The sequence below is a fragment of the Gobio gobio genome (genome assembly GCF_949357685.1).
Source record: "Gobio gobio genome assembly, chromosome: 1".
Taxonomy (NCBI): Eukaryota; Metazoa; Chordata; class Actinopteri; order Cypriniformes; family Gobionidae; genus Gobio; species Gobio gobio.
Window position 1 is genome coordinate 43,609,102 of NC_137097.1, and position 20,735 is coordinate 43,629,836.

The 20,735-nt window shown below is 37.7% G+C and overlaps 1 protein-coding gene across 2 annotated transcripts in view; it reads right to left on the reverse strand.

Annotated features, from left to right (window-relative positions):
* wnk4b (WNK lysine deficient protein kinase 4b) overlaps positions 1 to 20,735 on the reverse strand; it is a 93,245-nt gene that overhangs the window by 22,846 nt on the left and 49,664 nt on the right. For both annotated transcript variants that reach the window (XM_079826950.1, XM_079826949.1), the window contains exons 5-8: positions 9,166 to 9,254; positions 4,944 to 5,163; positions 4,461 to 4,863; positions 2,517 to 2,701 (exon numbers count right to left, since the gene is read on the reverse strand). In XM_079826950.1, coding sequence (XP_079683076.1) covers positions 2,517 to 2,701; positions 4,461 to 4,863; positions 4,944 to 5,163; positions 9,166 to 9,254 — 897 coding nt within the window. The remainder of the gene's footprint in view (positions 1 to 2,516; positions 2,702 to 4,460; positions 4,864 to 4,943; positions 5,164 to 9,165; positions 9,255 to 20,735) is intronic.

Sequence of the window (20,735 nt, forward strand, 5' to 3'; positions counted from 1 at the left end):
TGAAAAATACCACTGTATTTGAAGGATACAACTTGAAGAAAAATTTAAGATTTGCACGTTTCCTTTTTTAAAATACTTTGAGTCAGATGATTGTATTTACGATGCAATAAATAAGTAGGCCTATCTGTTTAAATTAAAATAGCCTAAACATCCTATATGTTCACATTATCAGCAAAAATGCATGAATTTGAGTTGAAGGGTTTAAAATTAACAAAATATTTTGAATTAAAATACATTTGACACCAGAGGTGGGTAGTAACGAATTACATTTACTTCGTTACATTTACTTGAGTACATTTTTTGGGTAACTTGTACTTTTAGAGTAGATTTAAAGATGGGTACTTTTACTCTTACTCAAGTAAATTTCTTGTGAAAAAACTGTACTTTTACTTAGTTACATTCGGTGGCGTTCCTCCGTTACTGTCAAATGGTAATAATTATATTATATATATTAAAATAAGTGAATATGACTTTCGCAAGTCTCGCGAAACGTTGGAGAGGCTGCTTCGCGAGAGGACGCATCACCCGCTTATAATTAGCGCGCGTTTAGTCGGAAGATGTGTGTGAGCTACGGGAGGCAGATTGCCCGTGGCCTCAAGTTCAGTCTATGTTTTCACTCCAAGATGTAAAAAATAATAGTTTCATAATGCGATGCATGTTGTGTGCACCAAAACGAACTGACATCTCTCAGCATACAAGAATTCCACCCTGAAAAGAACATGTAGCGGTAAGTGTCACAATGATGCCTATATTTGAACACTATTAACGGTCATTTGGTAACTATGGGAAATTTTCCCTTATTATAATACTATTTCACACACTGTCCGAGTGTTTTCCTCATATGCGCTCTTGTGCAAGCAATGAATCGTTTGAATCCTCCAAACAACACACGTCCACGAACAAACGTTCTCATCTTCACATTTACATATCCTTTTCTTCACAAAACGAAACAAATTGAATAGCCTAATGTGACGTCTTGCATTTATACACAAATCCGGACAGACACCTGTCTGAAGTGTAGAAAATACATACAAATAAAAACGGTATTGTATTTTATTCCTACCTAAAGAATAGCCTATATACTTATACAAATATAAGAACAAAGTATGTTTTAAGAAGAGCTCTAGTTAGCCCAGCACACCATTAATTTACACTGTTTAACCATTAATCACACACACACACACACACACACACACACACACACACACACACACACACACACACACACACACACACACACACACACACACACACACACACACACACACACACACACACACACACACACACACACACACACACACACACACACACACACACACACACACACATATATATATACATATATATATATATATATATATATATATATATATATATATATATATATATATATATATATATATATATATATATATAAGGTTCATTAGCTTACATTAGTTAACATGAACTAATAATGAACTGCACTTATAAAGCACTTATTTATCTTTATGTAAATTTAAACATTTACTAATGCATTATTAAAATATTGTTAACATTAGTCAATGCACTGTGAACTAACATGAATAAACCATGAACAGCTGGATTTTTATGAACTAACGTTGACAAAGATTAACTAATGCTGAACAGAGGTGTTGTTCATGGTTAGTTCATGTTAACTAATACATTAACTAATGTTAACTAATACAACCTTATTGTAAAGTGTTACAGAGAGGTGTGTGAAAGCTCTCCAAGTAGCCTGAAATTCAGGGTTTTCGCTTATCAATCAGATCGAAAGTAACTAGTAACTAACTACTTGAGTAGTTTTCTCATCGATTACTTTTTTACTCTTACTCAAGTAAATATTACGATTGTTACTTTTACTTTTACTTGAGTAAATATTTCAGTAAGTACTTGTACTTTTACTTGAGTACAGATTTTGGCTACTCTACCCACCTCTGTTTGACACATAAAACATTTGGCCCGTGGAAATGAATGAATAAACTTTATTTTTAAAAAAATATCTGAGAAGTATTTTATACAATTTTGTTTTTATGGATATTTTGATATATTTATTCTAAAACATAAAAAGGATATTGGATGATTGTCAGCAATGTACTGTGTAAGGCACAAATGGCATCTATAGTCCGTACCTAATATTTTTCAATGTCTTGTACCTTTGACAGTGTTCAACATGGTGTCACGTGGATGGTAATATGCATGCAAATAATATGCAGATGAGGTTTTGCATAGTAAAACTAGGCGTTGTAAGCTCCATATATGGTGATGTCGGGGAGGAGATGGGGTGGAGATGCACGTATGCACAATATTCTGCTGGCTGTGATTTATAAATCTAGCTTTTGTGCGTACGTACACTTTTAGAATGAAATCTACGCAAAGTTTTATAAATGAGACCCCAGGTCATGACAATATGACGCGAGACAGCTTTTCACCTCGACGAGATCTCGTCACACCCCTAATATAAAACAATCATTGCTCTAATCATTTTAAGCATCTCATGCTCACTGGCAACCTACCGAGGGGAAACGGAGAGCTGGGATTGCAGCAGCTGGAGTGGGATGGGCTTCAGTGGGTGGAGCTTCAATGGGTGGGGTTTCCACACGAGGAGCTCCACTGGTTGGTTGCGGAGCTGTGGAGGGTTGGTTTACTTCAGGTTCCTGAAGCCCAGAGGGGCTGAGGTAGCCATCCGTCTCACAGTCAGCTGCAATGGTAATCGTAATTCAATCAAACAGAAGAAAACTATGCACTTTAGCAGCCTCAATTAGCTGCACACTAACAAACTAGAGACATCATGTGTGACCTGGCAAGGCACAAGATTATTCAGTGACTTTCATGGAGGTTACTCATTTTAAAGGAATTTTCCATTTTCCTTTGGCAGCGGCTATTTGCACCAAGTGAAAATAGCAGTAACCCTGACCGATAAACACTATTATTAAACACACGTTAGACACTTTATGTCCACTTTTGGAATATTTTCTTAATTTTTATTGAAAATAAATGCCTTTCCGATCTGATATGTGATAGGAAAAGCGAGTAGGGCAAGTTCTGCAAAAGGCGGAATCGAACCTCAGATCAATTTGCGAAGTTAGTGTAAATAGCATTTGACAACAAGGTGGGCTATTTGCATTTATGTGTAAATAGAAACAGTTTTTTGAAAGGTATTTTAAAGTCTGTTGAATTATTGAATGAACACTACAGTTCAGTTAAGTTTTTTTGTCTCATTTTTATCAAAGTTAAACAGATGCTTAATATTTTGTGGAATCTGTGATGCATTTTTTTTTCAGGATTCTTTGATGAATAGAAAGATAGAAAAACAGCATGTATTTGAAGTATAAATCTTTTGTAACATTACGTCTTTACTGTCAATTTAATGTATTCTTATTGAAATTCCTTTAAAAAATCTTACTGACCCCAAACTTTTGAACAGAAATGTATTTGAGATATATGATAATAATAAAATTATACATAACATGTTCACTAATTGGAGCCAAATGTAACGAAATGGAAACAAGTGACGAACAAACAGACAGTTATTTATTATTTTTTTATCGAATTCACTCTTTTAAATTGCCATGTACAGTAAGTTAGTAAACATTCTGTACATGCAAACGATCCAGAAATAAATGTTTGCTGACATACAATGTAGCAACTGTTCATCCACTAACAAGTAAATCATGTTTGTTTTAAAGGACATTTGGTCATGAGAAACATGTTTGAAGGTTTGGCTGGTCATGGGAAACATGTGGATCAGTTCTAATGGAACAATATTACAATCAACCAGGCAGATTTGAGGTCAAGGTTTACAGTTATTGTCAAGTTTAGACAACCATGGTTAGAAGCTTCAACACTCATACTACATGCTTATTCACCTATCATTTCCTTCTGATTCTAGAGGTAAGTATGGATAGGATTAAGTTAGGACTATGTTTTTGGACGGGAACATGCCTTGGCAAAATCACTGCAACCACTGCACTACACTGTTTCTGTGTGCACATGTCAGAGTGAGAGTTTTGGGTTTCATTCAGATGTGCTCTCATAGTAAGTTGTGTCCTATGACAAAGTCATGGAAAAATACATTCAGCAAGAAATGGAGATCAACAGCAGATTTGATTTTGGAAAACGTACAACACACACTGAAAGACTGGTTGTTTACTTATTTGAAACGGTTACAACAAATGTGAATGCCTGGAAGAAATCGTGACGTAAATCCAAGTGTAATGGATTATTATAAAAAATGTAAGGCAGGACTGGTTCTATGCATTGGTTGTGGATTGGACTTTGAGTTGCACTTAAAAGTGAAGTCAGATGAACATGAGCTTGCAGGATCAGGGTTGAATTGGATCAAATTAGAAGTTCTGTGTACGTCACATATGCATGGGCAAATTGTTCACAGTAAGATCTAAAACTTGCATTTAGAAACCTGATGCCATTACCATTTAATTCCGAACAGTTAAACTCACATGTTGCTGATGAGTAGCTGGCATGGCGTATGTTGAAATGCTGCCGCTGGTCCGTGTCCGGCTCCTCGGGTTCAGTGGCAAAGCTGGCATTAAAGCCAGAGTCCAGAGATTCGTTTGCAGGCAGGGAAATGGGACCTGACACTGTGACAGTGGGCGGAACTTGTGTAGGGGTGGATACTGCCGTCTCTACAGGAGGTTTGGGAGCCGGTGGGTAAGAGACTGAAGGTTCGGCTTCAAGACTAGGTTCCGGTTCCTCCTCAATCACCTCCTCTTGACGCCGCCTCTGCACCTCTTCAGCCTGACGGCGGCGTTTCTCTCGTTGGCGTTTGATGGTGGTGACGCGGTCACGGATGGCTTTGGCCACAAGCTTGTAGTCGGCCTCACAGACGAAGCCAAGAACAACCTGAAGGACATGGATTAGGCATTATGTTTGCTGATCTGTTCAGTAATGGCATGGCAATTAATTCTCACCGCAAATCTCACCATCTCCTGAGCCACCTCCTCCGGGACATCCTTGTAGAGTTCGAACAGAAACTCGATGGCATTGTTGTCCTTGTATTTGCCATGGAGCTTCTTGGTGTCATCCATCCGAAGCCAGAGTTTAAGGCCAGACTTCACCATGTCGTCTTCCTCGGCCAGCTCAACATGGACACCATTATTCTCCTGGAAGAAAGTGTGCTCTAACAGGTCCTGGATAGTGTACCTAAACAAGATATCAAAAAAACACATGATTATATACTTCTTCTATGTTTTTCAAAAATACATCAAGGTTTTGCTGGTTAGCATGGCCTAGTTAGCTGCTACTATCACTACTATCTTCTTCCCACTAGAAGCCAGTCAAAATTTGCTTAGTATTTTGACCAAACATACAAAATAGTAAATATTTAATTATTATACTGAGCTAGCTATTACTTTAATAAATGCTAATTATTTCCCCAATCTTTTCAGCCAATTTTTAACTATACTGCCTTATTGCAAATACACTATATTGCCAAACGTATTGGGACACGCCTCCAAATCATTGAATTCAGGTGTTGCAATCACTTCCATGGCCACAGGTGTATAAAATCAAGCACCTAGGCATGTAGACTGCTTCTACAAACATTTGTGAAAGAATGGGTCGCTCTCGGGAGCTCAGTGAATTCAAGTGTAGTACTGTGATAGGTTGCTAAATATTCCACGGTCAACTGTTAGTGGTATTATAACAAAGTGGAAGCAATTGGGAACAACAGAAACTCAGCCTCGAAGTGGTAGACCACGTAAAAATCACAGAGCGGGGTCAGCGCATGCTGAGGCGCACAGTGCGCAGAAGTCGCCAACTTTCTGCAGAGTCAATAGCTACAGACTTCCAAACTTCGTGTGGCCTTCAGATTAGCTCAAGAACAGTGTGTAGAGAGCTTTATGAAATGGGTTTCCATGGCCACGCAGCTGCATCCAAGTCTTATATCACCAAGTGCAATGCAAAGCGTCAGATGCAGTGGTGTAGAGCACGCCATCACTGGACTCTAGAGCAGTGGTTCTCAAATAGGGGTACTGCAGGGGGTATGTGAGAGAAAGTGGAAACTGACATTTAGGAATAAATCATGAAAATAGGCTATTGCTATATGCGTTGAAAATGAATTCATAAATTATGTTGAGCAACTGAGTGAATGTCAAAGATCTTAAGAGGACAGGCCAATGTATCCCATTGTAAGGATCTCTGACAAATTAACACAAATGGGCATACTAGACTTGTATAGACATATATGAATACTGAACTGTTAGATAAAACACACTGACACTTAGTTAAAACACATTGAAAAAAAAAAGACTGATTGATTGAACTGAAAAACACAGATTTACCTTTTACTGTTATGTCTAATACTTAAGAGATTTACATAAAACTGGAGTTGCACAAAGCAACACGAAATGTCTTATATAGTTATAAACAGTTTTATATAGCTATATACAGCTTTATAAATGTTAAATACAGAAATGTCTATAAGAAATAAACTTGCTCAGGGGGCATCAGATATAATAACTGTCTCACTGTTATTCTTATTCAGGACTCAAATTGGCACCTGCTGGCTGCTACACTGTTTCTCCAGCCTCTGGGCTCCCTATAATTTCACTGGATTTTAAAGCTAAATGTTGTTGTCTGGTCAAGGGGTACTTGGCTTGAAAAATCATAAAAAAGGAGTACTTAAGGCCAAAAAGTTTGAGAGACACTGCTCTAAAGAGCTTCTCTGTCTGGCAATCTGATGGACGAGTCTGGGTTTGGCGGTTGCCAATTGTAAAGTTTGATGGAGCGGGGATTATGGTGTGGGATTGTTTTTCAGGGGTTGGGCTTGGCCCCTTGTTGTTCCAGTTAAATTAACTCTTAATGCTTCAGCATACCTAGACATTTTGGACAATTTCCTGCTCCCAAATTTGTGGAAACCTTCCTGTTCCAACATGACTGCACACCAGTGCACAAAGCAAGCTCCATAAAGGATTAAGAATGGGGTGTCATTAAAGTTCATGTGCATGAAAATCAGGCGTCCCAAAACTTTTGGCATTATAGCGTATAAGCATAATAAGGTCTCACATCTTATGGGAGATGAGCTGTCAGACAAGCACTCTGAGGTCCTAAAATGACAGAGTAAGAACATTCACCCGCTAAATCTGAAGTTAATTAAATAAACACTATTAATCATAAGAAATGCCTGCTGCTGCTGGATGAAGTGAGTCATTACTAGTGGCTATTGACCAAATGTTTGGTTGGATGACATTAAATGGACCATTATCCAGGCAGAAATGTGTTATGCTGAATTACACCATTTTAAGGGTAGAACACAAGTGGTGTGATTGAGTGATTTCAAGTGGAGAACAGGTTGATTACTGATGGAAACCCACATTTCAGTTACTTCTCTACAGATATATAGAAATATTTGACTCATGTCAATTGTTTTTAGTATAAAAGTGATAAAAACCAATTGATAATTGAAATGCTTATATTTCTTTCACTAAAAACTGTTTAGTTTCACAAAAAATAGAATTTCACACAATATTGGTGCGCTATTGTGTGAATTTTTAGGCATATTAGAGTAACACGAGTACCACAAGTAACACGAGTTATTTATCAGATTACTTTTTTTTCAAGTAACTAGTAAAGTATTGCATTACTTTTAAATTTACAACCAGTAACACAAGTTACTTTTTCCCATTTATTGACTGACCTCTTCAGTCCTCATGTTGAGAGAAATCAGCAGTAAGTTTTGAGGCGTTGTGTGCGCTGTGAACATGATGGTTATTGTAGTTATAGACTAAATATCAGCAGGGGGGGGGGGGGTTGTATTTTTTTGGCAGGGTTCCCTGCAAAAATTTGCATTCCCGGGGCTAAATATCACATAATTGGGGTCGCATCAACCCGCGGACATGAAAAACAGCCCGCGGAAACAGTGTTAAAATAGCCCAATTACGCAGGAAAACCGCGGACTTGGCAACACTGGCTGAAAGGTTTATTTGAGCTGTGCCCTCTACTGTATAGGTATGAATCTGCATTTCCTTCAGCCTGAGGATTATTAATTTACTCATTAATTTGCTCATTCGCATTCATTTACTCATATTTACTTTTAACGAGTGAGGGCATTTCATTTGCCAAAAATATAACTTGTTTTTGTTATTAACAAACAAACATATGGAAGCTGCCATAGAATAAAACATAAAAAAGGTAATTGCAACTTTTTATCTCGCAATTCTGTCTTTTTTCTCAGAATTGCGAGATATAAACTCGCAATTGCGAGTTATAAAGTCAGAATTGCGAGATATAAACTTTTTTCTCAGAATTACGAGTTTATATCTCGCAATTTTAACTTTATAACATGCAATAAAAGGGTTTTCCCTCAGAAATTGGAAATTGTGATTATGTAACAATTCAATGAAAAGAAGTCAAAATTGTGAGATATAAAATTGTGAATTTATATCTCTCAATTCTGACTTTATTTCTTGCAATTGTGAGTTTATTCTGACTTTAAATAGCAATTGTGAGAAAAAAAAAGTCAATTATCTTTTAAATTGTTTTATTCCGTGGCAAAAACTAGCTTCCCAACAAACAAGCAAGCCCAACCCAGGTGAGAAAAAGTAATTTAAAAGTAACGCAAGGCAATACTTTTCGTAAAAAGTTAAGTTATTTTTTAAAGAGTAACACAATATTGTAACTCATTACTTTTAAAAGTAACATTTTAAAATAGCCCAAAAATATATTAATAATGTGAATGAAATTAGCTGGGAGTCAAAAAGACGGCCAGGAATATTTTAGTAACTCTGAGTGTAACTCTCTTAAGCGACCCAAAGCCCTCTGATACCACAGAGGTCATGCCAAACAACCCAGGGGAGAATGTTTATGCCCCAGTAACACCGTGAAAAAGTCTGTGTCAGTGTCTTTGACACTGTTGATTCTGCAACATGTGTCAACTGACCAATGTAGGGTGGAACAGAAATATCAACCAGTGGAGCTGGGTAAAAACATAGTGGCGTGCAGGGCTCTCTGAGGATCCTGTATGGTATTGTTTAAAAGCTAAAGGGACAAGAATCAGGGTATTGTTGTTTTAATGTGCACACAGTAAAAACTCGTCTGGCGGGTGTTAAAACATTACAGCAGCTGCTGGCGCACATACACAACTTGGCAGTTCTTTGGTTACAGATTTTCCTGTTTGTTGAATGACCTTGTAGACATTATAGTTACCTTTCGTCTTTGTTCGTTCGGATGCATCCCTCAATGATCTCTTTCAGTTCAGGGACTTTCACTTTGTAAAAACTGTCTGGCTTCATTCCCTGAGAGAGAGAGAGTGTACATTTTTATTTATTTATTTATATTGTCATGCTCATATAAATGCTTTGGCAATACAATTTGTCATGCCAATAAAGCTCTTTTGAATTAAATTGAGAGAGAGAGAGAGAGAGAGAGAGAGAGAGAGAGAGAGAGAGAGAGAGAGAGAGAGAGAGAGAGAGAGAGAGAGAAGAGAGAGATGGGTGATGGAGGGAGAAGAAGAAGAAGAAGAGGTAAAAAATATTTTTTGATACTGTAAATGTCACAGGTTTCAATCATTTTGATGGACGGCATGGGCTGGAAAAAAGAGGGAGGGAAGTCAATGCCATAATGGGGAAATCTTTTTGTGTGTGTGTACATTTGTCAAGTGGGCTGACTAAACACACACCATCATCACACAAGAGATCTCTGTATGTTTAGCGTAAATGTTACACTTAGTTATAGCAAGAGATTAGTAAATATAGACCAGACTAGTTTAGAGGTCAGAGTGGCAGAAATCCAGTTAGGAGTATCTCTAAACTGTAAATAAAAGTGTGAATGATGTTGTATGCGCATGTTATTTACAAAATATTACATTTTTAGGGACTCAAATGAGGAAGATACAAATAATATTTTCTGTATTTATAGACTTTCATACAGTTACATACAATGTGGCTCATATTTTGTCAACATTTGGTCCTCACAAGCATAGTAAAGAAAACACCTACAGTACATTGTGTGGACCAGACTTATTAAATATTCTTTTAGTGCTGATTTACACTAATACGCAGAAATTACTTTAGTTAAACATGGCATTTGCATTTCATTTTTTAGTTTTTATTGCTGAAGTAAGAGTGTTCTTCTGACCCTTTAAAACTAATATTTTTTACTTTGAAATGTCACATGCAAAGAGGTTAGCCAATCATAGAAGATATCATTTATGTATAGACGCGGGAAAAGGTCATAAAACGTTTAATGAAGACCTCGACTAACATTATAAGTGGACAGGGGAAGAAAAATAAAATAAAAACCAACTAATGAATATAATACAGGCATGATTAAATTAAGGAAATAAATGTCCTTGGTTTAATACAATTTAATCTCAATTGACAGCATTGATTCATCCCTCAGTTGAAACGTTTCAAATGCGTCTTCTGAGACCACTTGTGTTTGGATTTTGTGGAGACTCTCGCCTCTTTTCTCATCACACTCAACTACATCACTTTCCCTTTTGATATACAAATACTACAGCATGAATGAGCCAGTGTAGGCAGCTGAATATAATAGCATAACATAATTTGTATTTATTGGCCGTATAAAACTGTAAGCAGTTTTTCCTCATATTTATTCAACAGAACACACCAAGCCAGAAGTACGTTCAGTCCTTCTGGGCTAAACAGATCCATGTTATCAGTGTTATCTGTTGGGCAGCTAATGACAGGAAACAGACGCCATATTGTGGAAAAAACATTGATTATACAAAGCATGCTTTGTGGAATAGAGTTTGGTTGTCTGTTTCCACAACTCTGTTTTACAAGCCTTGTCATCTCAAACACACTTACAAAAGACTACAAAGGACACTTTGATTAAGTCTATACTGGATATTAAAGCAAAACCCTTCATACATAGAAATGCAACTGCACATAAAAAGTATTGTTTTTCAAGAAAAACCTTCACGTTTTCATTTATATGATAATAATCTGGAATCCAAGGAAACGCTCTTTTCACAGTACATCTCCTTTGCTAAGTGTAAAAGCAAAATGAAGTCAAGCTCTCGTTCTGGAAATGCGAGGCAGCTGAAACCACACCGTAAAGTAGATGAGGTGAAAACCACAAAACTGTGACGCTGAGGACATTTTCACAGCATTATACCCACTTCAGAACCAGCTGATTCAAAGTCCTCACCACAGTGATACTGAACTCAAACATGTGAAGTGAACATAACCTAATGTGTGAATACATGTGTGCCATGAACAGTTTTAAATCCATCACTTAAAACGGTGTTCCTAGTCTGAAATTCATGGTGGAAAGCTGTGCCGTAACTTCAGTATTCTTCCAGCCAGGCCTGGTGCCATATGCTCATTGCGAAAGGCATTATGAACTAGATCCATGCTTCTGTTTGACAGAAAATGTTTGTGGCAACAGCAGGCACCTCAATGTTCTGAGCTGGCCAGAAAATACAGAGAGGAACTTGCTGACGTAACCAGGGCGCTTTGGTATTGCTCATTCAGATAATAGGCCCATTGAAATGTTGAGATGGAAAGTAAAAAAGAAAATACAAAACAGAGGTGCGATTCAGCGTAAAGTGGGTGGGGGGCATAAAGTTCTCACCCCTGAAAACCGCTTCTGTCCGAAGCACTGGGCAAAACTGATCTCATAGGCTTTCAACAGGGGTTCAAGAGGCATCCAGACCAGAGTGTTGAAAGGGATTAGCGGAGTATAACAGAATGATTTTTCACTGGTCAGCAACCTCTTGGTGACATCAGTCTTTTGAGGAGACCCCCTTGAGAGCATGAGGCAAAGAACCAAATGAATGAATCTGTTGTGAATAAACCTTCTGTAAGAAGTGAAAACCCTGATATAACCTTCAGTAATCGCATAAATGTCTTCTCTAGAGATCTCAACAGATTATCTGAATCAAAAGTCAATATAAAAGTATGCTGTTTTCACCAAACACATACAATATCAAATTATCGTCGCTATGCTAAACACATTAGTTGGCAACGTTAACACCTGTTAATGTTAATTAATAAAAATACTATTGTTCAGAGCTACAGTAATTCATGTTTGTTCAAAATGCACGAAATTGTTCGGATTTAGTAATGTAGAAATGTGCATTAACCAAGATTAAAAATAAATGCTGTAACAAAAATGTTAACTACTGCATTAACTAATGTTAAACAACTGAATCTTTTTGTAAATTCATTTTACCCATTCATTTCATATCTCTTACTATGTCAGCAACTGTCTCATTTGATTCTTGTTCCTAAGGAATATTTTGGCAAAACATATGATACTTTTATGAAATATAACAGAAAATACCATCCAGTCTTGTTAGCTATCAAAGAGCAAACTCTGAGCATTACGATTCCCTTCCCTGTTGGACACAGTTGCTCTTAGTAAGAAAACATCACAGTTGTAGATATGAAATGACCTTTTCCCCAAGGATTGCAGACAGATATGGCAACCTTTCTAGCTGTCAGCATTAACTCTTGCCCTACCATTGACGATTTATCTTGTCATTTATGAGAAAATACTTCCCTGCCATTGACGAGTTTTTACGTCTTTCCGTGTTTTCACTTTTATAAGGTAGGGGACGCTATTACGCATTTCCTGAATGAGTACAGAATCTCCAGCGGTCCGTTCTTCGTACGTCACTAACTCAGTTAGCTGGATTTGATTGTTGACGATTTGGCATGATCTTGGATTGTTTGGTTCTTCAACGCTCATCCTGGACTTGCTGTCATAGCAACAGGCTCGTAAACTCAAACCTGCTCGGGGAGCAGGCTTATTTCATGTAAAAAGGATTCGGTTGCATCTTTTTAAGCGGCGTTGATACTTAAAATCAGTCCCAGCCACTGCTTCTTTATTACAAGAGTTCCTTACTGAACCAGGGGCAAAAATCATTTTAAATAATAATACATTTGAAAATATTATAACGTTGTATATAATACTACAGACACAGCCACTTTTCAGAGATTTATTTGTGACGGAATAATTACTTTATAATTTTATTGGAGGTTTACACACATGCTGTACAGTTAATATGAGCCGTGCATTAATTTGAGTGATGACGGCTATTATGGGAGTGGCTTGATGCAGTGCAGGGGATCTAAATAACTTGATCTTGACCCTTAAGAAACTTTAATTAATGCGGTCACGTAACAAATCTGCTTCAAATATAAAATTACATGAATTGCTATTTACAGCATTGAAATAAAAATGTAAAGGCTGTAAAAAGACTAGAAATTGTGAATATAAATAATTGGCAATCATGTAAAAAAAAAAAGAAAAAAAAAGGGACATTTAATTTATCTTTTATAACTTTTATGTGATTTTGGTCCCATGGCTGTTTCCTTATTTATAAAGGTCTAGAAATTCGTCAAGTTTTTCGTCAGGTGTCTTTTTTAATTGTATGATGTCATTATGTTGCTGTCTTGCCGGTGTTGTGCTGAATTTCGACCCCCTGCCCGATTATTACCCCCTTTGTTGAAGTCCCTACCTTATTGCCTAATCCTATCCCCAACCCTAATCCTAACCCCTCCCCCCCCACCTACTCCTAAACCTACCAATACAAGGGGGGTAATAATCTGGCAGGGGGTCGAAATTTAGCACATCACCAGCAAGCAATCGCTGCATTGCTGATCGTGGTTTCATTCAAATATCGATGCATCTGCCCTCTTCAAGGGCACAAGAACGCAATAAACTCAGACAACTTAATCCAGATATTTTAATCCAATCCGCAAATACGTTTGAAGAACCAAATTAGCCAGATATCATCACGATTATAAGATCTGGCATCAGTCAAATCATCTCAAATGTATTAAAGGTGGGGTAAGTGATATTTCAAAAATGCTTTAGAAAAGGGGCATGTCTGCTAATGATGGTGAGAAGAGAGTGCTCAGTGCACGTCATTATTCAAAAGACCCGACACACAGGACAGACATTAGCCGAGTGACGACAGAAAGAGAGAGATGGCAGATAAAAAACAAATGTGGAAAATGTCTGTGGAACAAAAGAAGGCTTACGATCAGGCAAGAAGTATCAGCTTTCCAGCACTGGAGAGAACTCAAGGAGCGGGAAGGCCTGCAATCGGACGCAGAGGTTGCTTTATTCTTCTTCTTTTTTTCATTGATTTTGTTTTGTTTCAGAGAACTAATATATGCTGGCTTTTGCTTGAATATGCACTTGTGTCTTGTTCGCTTGTTTGTCCATTTGCAATCGTACTGTCGTTCACTTCAGCGATGATAAAGACCCATTCATTGCCACACTCGATAAGCCTGGAGCATCTAAACCTCCTCCACTGTCTGTTTCAAGCGTCAGCTCCCAAAGTGTGTCCGCAAAGATAATATACTCCTAATATATGTTTGTTTCCTTTGGCTCCTCTTTTCGCGATCGATATAACCCTCTAATCTTGTCATAATTGTAATATGTTGGTGCTCATGCTATAGAGTTGTTCATGAGAACTGTTTGTGTTTTTGGGATGGAAGGGATGACTCTCATTGAACATTCAACCTGGATTACCATAGTAACACGCATTGCTTTCACTTATTGATGACATCATACCCTCGGCCGTCTGGCACAGCAGATTCCGCCATAGTCGTTGCCTGCGTTGCATTCGTATGTGTGGGGTGAAGCTATCACAATAGGGGCGAGACCCTTTTGGGGTAGGGGCGTGTTTGTTTTGGTGATTTGAAAAGCACTTGCTCCACCTTTAAGGGAGGTACGAAGAACGGACCCCAGATCAAAACACAGGCAAAGAAGAGAAACGAGCAATCTCATATGTAGACAGATGCATTATGCATATGAAAAATAATGCGATTATCAACAATAAACAGCATATAAATCAAAACGGCCTAATGTTACAGACTGAAATGATGACCCAAGATGAGCTACAGGACTGTGCAAGCATTAGGGATGTTGATGGACTCTATCTACTCCATCTGTGTTTGTTCAACGCTCTGAATCTGATCTGGATTTTAGACTTGGACAAAAACGCGATTTTCTCATCTTTTTGCTCAAACCGTTGCTTCTTTAATGGAACTTCAAGTGTTGATAAAAAAAGAATACACAAAACTGTTTTTTGTTCGTTTAAAAGCAGAGGGTCTGTTCTTTCTTTTGATATATTGCATGTTCAGATAGTCATACAACAAAATACTCTGGGGGCCATGACATTTCTGTGAAAATGACCAAAAACATGAGTACAAACTTTGGCGGGAAAGAGTTAAAATACCACTTGTTTGTGAACCAAACTGGAAGCTTCACAAACAAACTGTGCTCTACTCTAAATCATTAAATGTACTCATATACTGTACATAAACAAGAACACTACCCCACAAATGTGTACAGAAACCAAGTGTTAAAGGGCCGAGTTGTTTACGTCTAAACATTTTCTCATGAGAACTGTGATAAGGGTTGATTAGCTTGGCTAAATCTTAGTTCATTTTACAAGCAAGATTCATTATGCAAAGCCAATAAATCGACCTAAAAGCTTTTGACTGCAGTGAAAAGGCTGTCAGTTTTCTCCTGCATCTCGGCTAATTGACCAAAATCATCGTACTGGCACGGACCTCGAGCCTGATGGGAAGGCTTTCATCTCCACAGTGCATTTAACATGTGCAGGTAAGCAGCTTGGGGTGAATTGGAAGCTAAATGTACAAAAAACAGCAAGGTAACATGTTTCAGCAAATACATCATGTGTGGCTCAGTGTTCATAAACATGATTTCAGTGTTTTTTTATGGAATCAGAACGGTTTAAGCTGCCATGATGGTGGCTGTGTAAAGTTTAACTCACTTTCTCCCATTTATACATAAATCTCCCAATTATATAATAATACAAATATTTAACCTTACAAGCTGTATGACTTTTAACTTCGGTGGAACACAAAAGAATATATTATGAAAAATGCCTGTGTCTCAGTGGGGCTCTAAACAAAATTTGGCAAAACAGTTCTAACATTCTTCGAAATATCTTTTCTGTTCCATGGATGAAAGGAAGTCAGATAAATACAGGTTTGTTACCTCACGATTCAAGCTACACGTTTCATCAGTACATACATTACCTAGGAATCAAACCTGTCGCACATGCTCTATCATTTGAGCTAATGTGGTACGACCACATGCTTCTGTGACATCACTGGCTCCGCAAAGACTAACAGACATAATTAACGTCTGATCCAGCCTTAATTCTCTTCTGTTTCCCTCTCGTTCTGCATGTCACTCAATTGGCTGCAGATACACTGGAGGTCATACACGGTTGAGAAAGAAAGTTTTCACAGTCATTTTGGAAAAAAACATCACATTCCATGTATGTTTAATATAATGAGGTTTCATCAAAGTTTTATCTATGTTTATGTGTAGGCAGATGAGGAGTGATGTGTACATGGCCTAATTATAGCACTTCTGATATGCAGAGGTGTTACACAATCTTTTGCCCTCCCAATAACATGCACATTAGTAAGTTTGGTCCTAACGCCTCCACAACCTCACGAGAACAGATCTGTCCCCATGGCAATACAGGACCCAGATTCACATCTAAGAGAGACTAATTGTATTACACTTAGCTGGAGCCATGACAACAACAGCATAACATTACTGGAACAACTGATAATTTAGTTTAGATGAACAGACCAAACTGAAATTAAACATACAAAATACACTCATTTACATTTATATAGTAAAATTTGATGCAAGATAATAAACATTACATTTACATCACAATTCAATACCATGTCTGTTGAAAAAAAGAATAAATATAATATTATCAAATAAATTATTTATTAATTTATAAATGGATAAAAATGTCTGTCTGTCTGTCTGTCTCTGTCTGTCTCTGTCTGTCTCTGTCTGTCTCTGTCTGTCTCTGTCTGTCTCTGTCTGTCTCTGTCTGTCTCTGTCTGTCTCTCTGTATATGTCTGCGTCCGTCCGTCCGTCTGTCTGTCTATATCTGTCTCTCTATCTATATCTGTCTCTCTATCTATGTCTATCTGTCTGTCTGTCTGTCTGTCCGTCTGTCTGACCAAATGACTTTCAAAGTGTGAGGCTCTTGAGGGCTGTTAATTTTCAGGAATGAGTCACAGGTGGTTCAAGCGCATTTTTTCACCTTACAATCTTATGACTTTCAGAAGTTAGAAAGAATGACAGGTTAAGAACTAAGTAAGAGACTGTGTTGCCATGGTAACACTAACACACCAAGAGAACCCTGTGGCATAACAACACAAGAATTTTAAGTGCAGGGACAGCAGTTCATAAAGTTGCGTTTGAGGGCCCATCCGCCCAGCCCTATCCGAAAAACAAACACAGTGAGATTGAGGATTGTGTTTGTCGGAGAGCGTGTTGTGCACTTAAGACTCTGAATATTGAAGCTCAACCTCGATCCTCCACAAAATTCATGCGTTTTGTGGTATTTGCACATGGCCTAAAACAAATGTACACAAATAGGACTGCATGGCTGAGGGCAGCCTGTTGTTTGCAATGCTCACCATCTGCCTTTAAATGATTTTCTGTGTGCCTCGTCTCTCTGGGATGCCTGGGATGTGTTGTGTCGAAAAAACAGTTTAAAAAACCCCCCGCTGTTTGTCTTTCTAACTTCCTTTGCTCCAGGAACAATTGAATATTCCTTTTCTCATCTCTCAAAAGCTTGTTAAAGGCTTAAGCAGATCATAAAACCCATTCGCAGTCTAAACAAATCTCACAGCTATCTACAAACAACAGCATCATACATAAACATGCCAGGGTCAAACACCTCCTCCACAGATCACGACCGCTGTATCACAAACCTCACGCTTTCAGCGCCCGGTGACACAGAGGATGATTTTCATTAACCCAGGGAAGGGCAAGGGCCCATCGGGATCAAATATGAATGTGCCTTTGAGACACATTCTCCTATCAGCTGATGATCAGGCACATTGTTCGACCCCCTTTGGGCTCCACTTTGCCCCACTGAACTCCTCTGCGTCCCTCCCAGGCTTGTCAGGGACCATTGCATTGTTTGTGTCCACACTCTTAGATCACGCATAGCTGATCCACTGTGTGCAGTGTGAAAATAAGCAGTCATAATCACTGAATAATGATTGGCTCGAGTCAGTGATAATGTGAATGGACATGCAAATACAGACATTCAAAATACACATGCAAAATACAGATACAAAATCACTGTCTTAGTATTCTTGTCTTTGTCCTAGTAAACGTTTTTAAACAACTATAAAATTATGTAAGATAATAAGGCTTGCTTGAATTACATTAATAATGCACTTTAGACATTCTACTAACTATAAGTAACATTGCAACTACATGTCAACTACCAGTCATTAAGAGTTTAGTAGACAGATTACTAGAGTTTCTAACATTTTTTTTAATGTTCCTCCAGCAGACATTCTACTAACTAGTACTTTCAAGTATGTCAACTTATTCTAGTTATCCTGACCCAAAGCGTCTACTAATACTCTAGTTAGAGTTAGTTGACATGTAGTTGCAAAGTTACTTATAGTTAGTAGCAGGGTTTGACATTAACACCCGCCAACCCACCAAATGTGGGTGGATTTCAGCAGTGGCATATAATGCAGTCACTAGCCACTTTGGCAGGTTGAATTTTATAATATGTAAATATTCATAGTCTTTTAAATGGGCATCTGAAATAATAAAGTGCAATGTAGTGTTGTTAAAAATATAGATTTTTCTATACTGAAATATCTGAAACGCTTCCAATACTAATTTTCCGCAGAATAGATACATTCTCGCTCTTACCGAGTTGCACACAAACCCGCCTCCCCTCACTCACTCGTTTCTTTTGCTAACAATGTGAATATTGTTGGTGTTACAGGGCTTGAATTTCAGTGCACGCACATACAGTAAAATACACTGAAAATAATGTTAAAATGACAGTCTTGGCGAGTCAGGTCTTAAAGTGACAGCAGCCTAAAATATCTTATTACGAGATAATAAAATAAATTACGAGATAATATTGAAAATATCTAAATGGCCACTTTTGCCCATGGTATCGGCATCAAAATTGTGGCCAGTGGAAATGCTGAGTGGCTGGTAACTTTGGAAAACCACTAACCACAGTGGCTGGTGAACAAAAAAGTTAATGTCAAGTCCTGGTTAGTAGAAAGTCTAAAGTGGACTATTGAAATAGAGCGAAACCATATTTTCTAACTCCAAATTATTATTATTGATTTTAACCATAAAATGTAATAAATATAATTATATTTATGTTTATGTTTAAAACAAGAAGAAATGCGATACACTTAATAATGACGTTTTAGATTATTATTATTTTTTTTAGTAAGAATGCATTCAGTTGACCAAAAGTGACACAAAAGACTTTAACAGTTATGTATATGTAAATGTATATTTCAAATAAATGCTCTTGAACTGTCTATTCATCAATGGATCCTTAAAAAAAATGATCACTGTTTCCACAAAAATATTAAGCAGAACAAGTGTTTTCAACATTGATAATAATAAGAAAAATGTCTTGAACAGCTATCTTAAATTGTAATAATATTTAACAATATTACTGTTTTTACTATATTTATAATCAAATAAATGCAGCTTTGGTGAAAATAAGAGACCTCTTAAAAAACATTAAAAAATATCTTACTGACCACAAATATAGATAAATGTAAATATAAAACATATACCACATGTACCACTAAGCTTGCTGCAGTGCTTTCTGGGATTGCATTCACCACAATGGATATATACAACACTAGCTTAGATTTTCTGTTTGCATCAGAAGCAAACCCATAATGTTAAAAATGTTGCCTAGAGGGGCAGCACATTACGTTTTGGAAAAATGCTACTGTCTATCCTTATCGCTTAGTGTTCTGGAAAACAGAAATCCATGTAATTTCTGCATGCCAACTTCAAAGCCACACATGCCACAAATGCACTACTCTATTGTATCAGGAACAGACGGATGAAAGGTGACGTCTGTTTGTCATGTCAGACACACAAATGACGGCAAGCTTCTAATTCACGCTTTCCTTCCTCTTTCCTTATCAGCTGAATATGATATGGCCTAACCTTGACAACACTAATTTGTGAGGGAAAACAGGAACAAAACACAACCAAAAGACGCGCTGATTGAAGACCGAATGGCTGCAATGTCATAAACATTGCGACAATATAATGAATAGGAAAAGTGTTTCTTCAACATGTGTTGTCTATTAAATACATCATAAATGGAACTGAAATACTGAATATCCCCTAGGGCTTCTGTATTCAACAATGCTGCTAGTGTTGTTCTAGAACTGTTTGACTGTGCGGTTTTTGCTTTGTATATTATTCACGTCAACATGCCGATTGGTTGGACTCTTAATGAGTCGTCCCGAGGGAAAAAGTGGAAGAAATAACCATGCAACTCATTGCTCACCCAAGATTGAGGTTAGCATGCATTGCACACAAGTACAATGAAATTACACATTTGCAGCACTGTAATCAGAAATCAACTTGGATTCTGGGGTTAACCAAGGGGTTGATTAGAGACCTGGGCGAGATCAGCTTCTCCTATGTAGAATTACAGCTCAAGAGAGATGCGCTAATTGTCCCCTTGTTGCAAAGAAATGTCACTGAGCGCCTCATAAAGCCCTCACACAACCATTAGTGGACTCATAAAAGCCTTGGAGCCTCTTTGAGGGGAGATGGCCAATGAAGTGGGTGGCAGAGAGCTGAGAATCGGTGCATGGTTTCACAAAATGGCCAACTACGCAAGTTGTAGTACGTGTGAGAGGAAGACAGAGAAAGAGGTGATACATTTCCTGTAACCTGACAAGACAATGTAG